At 33.2% G+C, this 3,365-nt stretch overlaps 1 protein-coding gene across 7 annotated transcripts in view; it reads left to right on the top strand.

The window, feature by feature from the left end:
- The window catches only part of LOC106879161 (basement membrane-specific heparan sulfate proteoglycan core protein), a 172,540-nt gene that overhangs the window by 139,104 nt on the left and 30,071 nt on the right, over positions 1–3,365 (top strand). For all 7 annotated transcript variants that reach the window (XM_052976974.1, XM_014928600.2, XM_014928601.2 and 4 more), the window contains 4 exons: positions 375–529; positions 1,417–1,683; positions 2,153–2,242; positions 3,003–3,182. In XM_052976974.1, the coding sequence (XP_052832934.1) occupies positions 375–529; positions 1,417–1,683; positions 2,153–2,242; positions 3,003–3,182 (692 nt within the window). The remainder of the gene's footprint in view (positions 1–374; positions 530–1,416; positions 1,684–2,152; positions 2,243–3,002; positions 3,183–3,365) is intronic.

A 3,365-nucleotide genomic window follows, 5' to 3' on the forward strand; every position in this document is an offset into this window, starting at 1 on the left:
ATATATATATATATATATATATATATATATATACACACACACAGAGTAAGTAAGTGAAATTATGCTAAATACAACTAAATTGAAAAATGTTTTCCCTGCTGGCCATATCAGCAATTCTGAAAACTTTTGCGTGCAAATTTTACATGAGTGGAAACTTTTTTTAACAGTTTTTACCCTGAGGATCAGCTGTGCAAATTACATGGGTTTTTATGGTATATATATATGTGCGTATGTTTATATATATATGTATATAACTATGTGTATTTTTATTCTAGTTTTGTGCTTATATTATTGTAATTATCAAAGGTCTATGTTATCTAATTCAATTTGAATTTGTTGCTTATTTTCTATCTATATTTTCTTTTACTTTGAAGGGTTGGTGATGAGCCTATGCCCAGAAATGCCCAAATTGCTGAAAATGGTGTCATCCGCTTTACCCAAGTATCCACGCTTGATCAAGGAGGATATATATGTACGGCCACCAATGCTGTTGGCACTGTCACCGCTACTGCTACACTTTTGATTAGCGGTCAGTAAAAGCTTTCACTACTTAATGCAATATTGTTGTTGTTATCTGTATCCTAATGTTGATGGAAAACACTCTGTCAAGACGGAACAAGTAAATTTGGAGTTTGTTCTCCTGTTCCTATATTTTATTACAATAATGAAGCAATACCTGCTAAACTTCTACCTACATATTTCTTGAGAAAGAAATATGGAATAGGACGTATGAAAGGAAAGGCCTAAAATATGAAATATTTAAGGAATCTTATGAAGTATGAGAACAACCGTACACAATGTTTCAAATTGAGGTGGGATGTTGTGGATTTGCAGCTAAATCCACTTGAACAGTGATTTATGAACTTGACAGAAAAGCATTAAATGAGTTGTTATGGATATGACAGAGGCATGCATGAAAAAGAAAAATGCTGAGAGAAAAAAAGGGAAATCTTCAGTAATTCCTCATAATCACTATTATCGCCTTATCCTCTTTTTCTTTCTCCTCTCTTTCCCTTCAACAAATCACGGGAAAGCGTTACAATTACATTCCCTCTACCTCACATCATGAACATTTCTTTCTTCCTCTTTTTCTCTAATCACATGAAAGCACTACCGATGGACTAAGTAATGCAATGACAAGCAGAATTATTATAAGATATCTATCTTAGGCTGAAAGGAGTTCCATGCTGTATAACCATACCATCAGATTACTCTGGATGATGGAATTAACAGGTGGTAGCTGACAAAAAGGAGCATAAGAGCTTTTAAGAGTGCATTCTGAGGTTTTTGCCCTAACAAGATTAAATGTATATATCTGTATGTATATTTGTATAGGTATTATGTTAGCATATTCTTGCGTGCAATGCATACTGTATGTATTTATACATACATGTGTATATTTCATGTATATTCCAGGCCCACCAAAGATTACAGTCACTCCAAGGGGTCCAATACGTGTCAGGGAAGGAGAACGTGTCACTATTGAATGCGCAGCTGAAGGAGATCCAAAACCAAATGTCTACTGGACTGAACAAAGGGGATATGATATCAACAGAAGCCCAGGAGTAGTCCAACATGTCGCTGTATTGGAGATCAACCAAGCTAAACTTTCTGATTCTAGGCATTATGTGTGTATGGCTGAGAACAGTGGAGGAAGAGCTGAAGAAAGGATTCAAGTTATAGGTGAGTTACAGGGCACAATTTTTATTTCAAGACGGATAATTAAATGTGCTCAAGATCAGAAATATTTTGTGCATGCACACACACATTTGTGTGTGTATGTGTGTGAGAAAGAGAGAGAGAGAGAGACTTTTCTTAATATAACTTGTTTAGTTTTGCCTCCTTTCTTTCTACAAGCTCCGAAATCTTTATTATATCTCATCTCCAAACCCTGTTCTAAGCATTTAGCGAAATCCTTTTTCTCTATATATTGACTTGCCTTCTGTTCCTTCTTGGAAGACATCTTTATCGCTTTGTTCCTTTGAGTTAGAGACCTTCAAGCTTTAAAACTCAAAAGAATGTTCCTGCAACACCTATAGATTTCAGTTTTGCTTTTGTGTAGATGATAGTTGCTTCTGTTGACAACATTATTCAGCCAAAGTCTGTGGCTGTGTGTCTGTATTTGTAATGATTATTATCATTATTATTATAGTTGAAAGAAATGATGTCATCACACCACCAGAGGATAACATTCTCAGAGTAACTGAAGGTAAAAACGTCATTGTGAAATGTGAATCTCAAAGTAAGTTATTTACCCTGACTCTTTTTATTCTTTTGACAAGAATTTTACTGTCTTATTCTTTTTCTGTTAATCTTTCCAAAATTAATGAGGATCTATTTATTTGCCATATTTGTGATAGGAGCATCATTATGTTTATCTATGATAATTTATTAGAGAAGAAATCAAGCATTATCATAATGATTGTGGGAAATTATTTACGGATGCCATCCACACACAAAAATAACAGTCAATTTTAGGCAACCATATTCAATGTAGTGAGGTAAAAAAAATCCTCATTAATTAATAATGTTCATCAGATGAAAAGAAGGAAACTTAGCTTAAGGATTAGTATTATTTTAATCTACTCTTGAAAGATAGTCAGTTTCATTGTTTAAACTGATTAATTATAAAAGTTGTGAAAGGCTTGCATATTAAGACAGTTTTTTTTAAATTAGTAATCATGCTTTTTGTACCTTTGTATTCAAAACTACAGTTTAACAAATGTAAACTTTAACCAAAACTACAGTTTAACAAATGTAAACTTTAACCAAAACATAACTAATATTTGGAAAAGATTTTAAATTTTCTTTTAAAGCTGCTTGTGAAAATGAAATTGATGAAAGGGTTACCTTCTTTAGAGACAACAATAATGTCATACACTTCTTGTAAAAATAACAAACAAAACATATGCTTTGGAATTATCTACAAACATATAAATTGACAAACCTACTGTTTTATATGTACTGATTGTCAAAACACTAATGAGCTTTTGATCTTTCAGATTTTGGTGGCTCTAGAGTCACTTGGAGAAGACGAAATGGTCCTCTTCCACCTGGACACACTACATCTAATGGAACACTCACCATTCCAAAGATTACCAAGGACTTTGAAGGCGAATATATCTGTCAGACCAGCACCACCGAAGGCGTGTTTTCGATTAGTTTCATGATTATTGTTTCAGGTAAGACACTTCTGTGTATTCCACCTGTAATTGACCAGATCATTGATGATAACAATGATAATTTTCACACACTCTATACAACATGCATCTAATAATCTAAAACAACTCAAATTATGCAACATATATACTATATAAGATAAAACATTACACACACCACATACAACACAGTGCACACTAATATAT

The sequence above is a fragment of the Octopus bimaculoides genome, chromosome 26 (genome assembly GCF_001194135.2).
Source record: "Octopus bimaculoides isolate UCB-OBI-ISO-001 chromosome 26, ASM119413v2, whole genome shotgun sequence".
NCBI classification, from domain to species: Eukaryota; Metazoa; Mollusca; class Cephalopoda; order Octopoda; family Octopodidae; genus Octopus; species Octopus bimaculoides.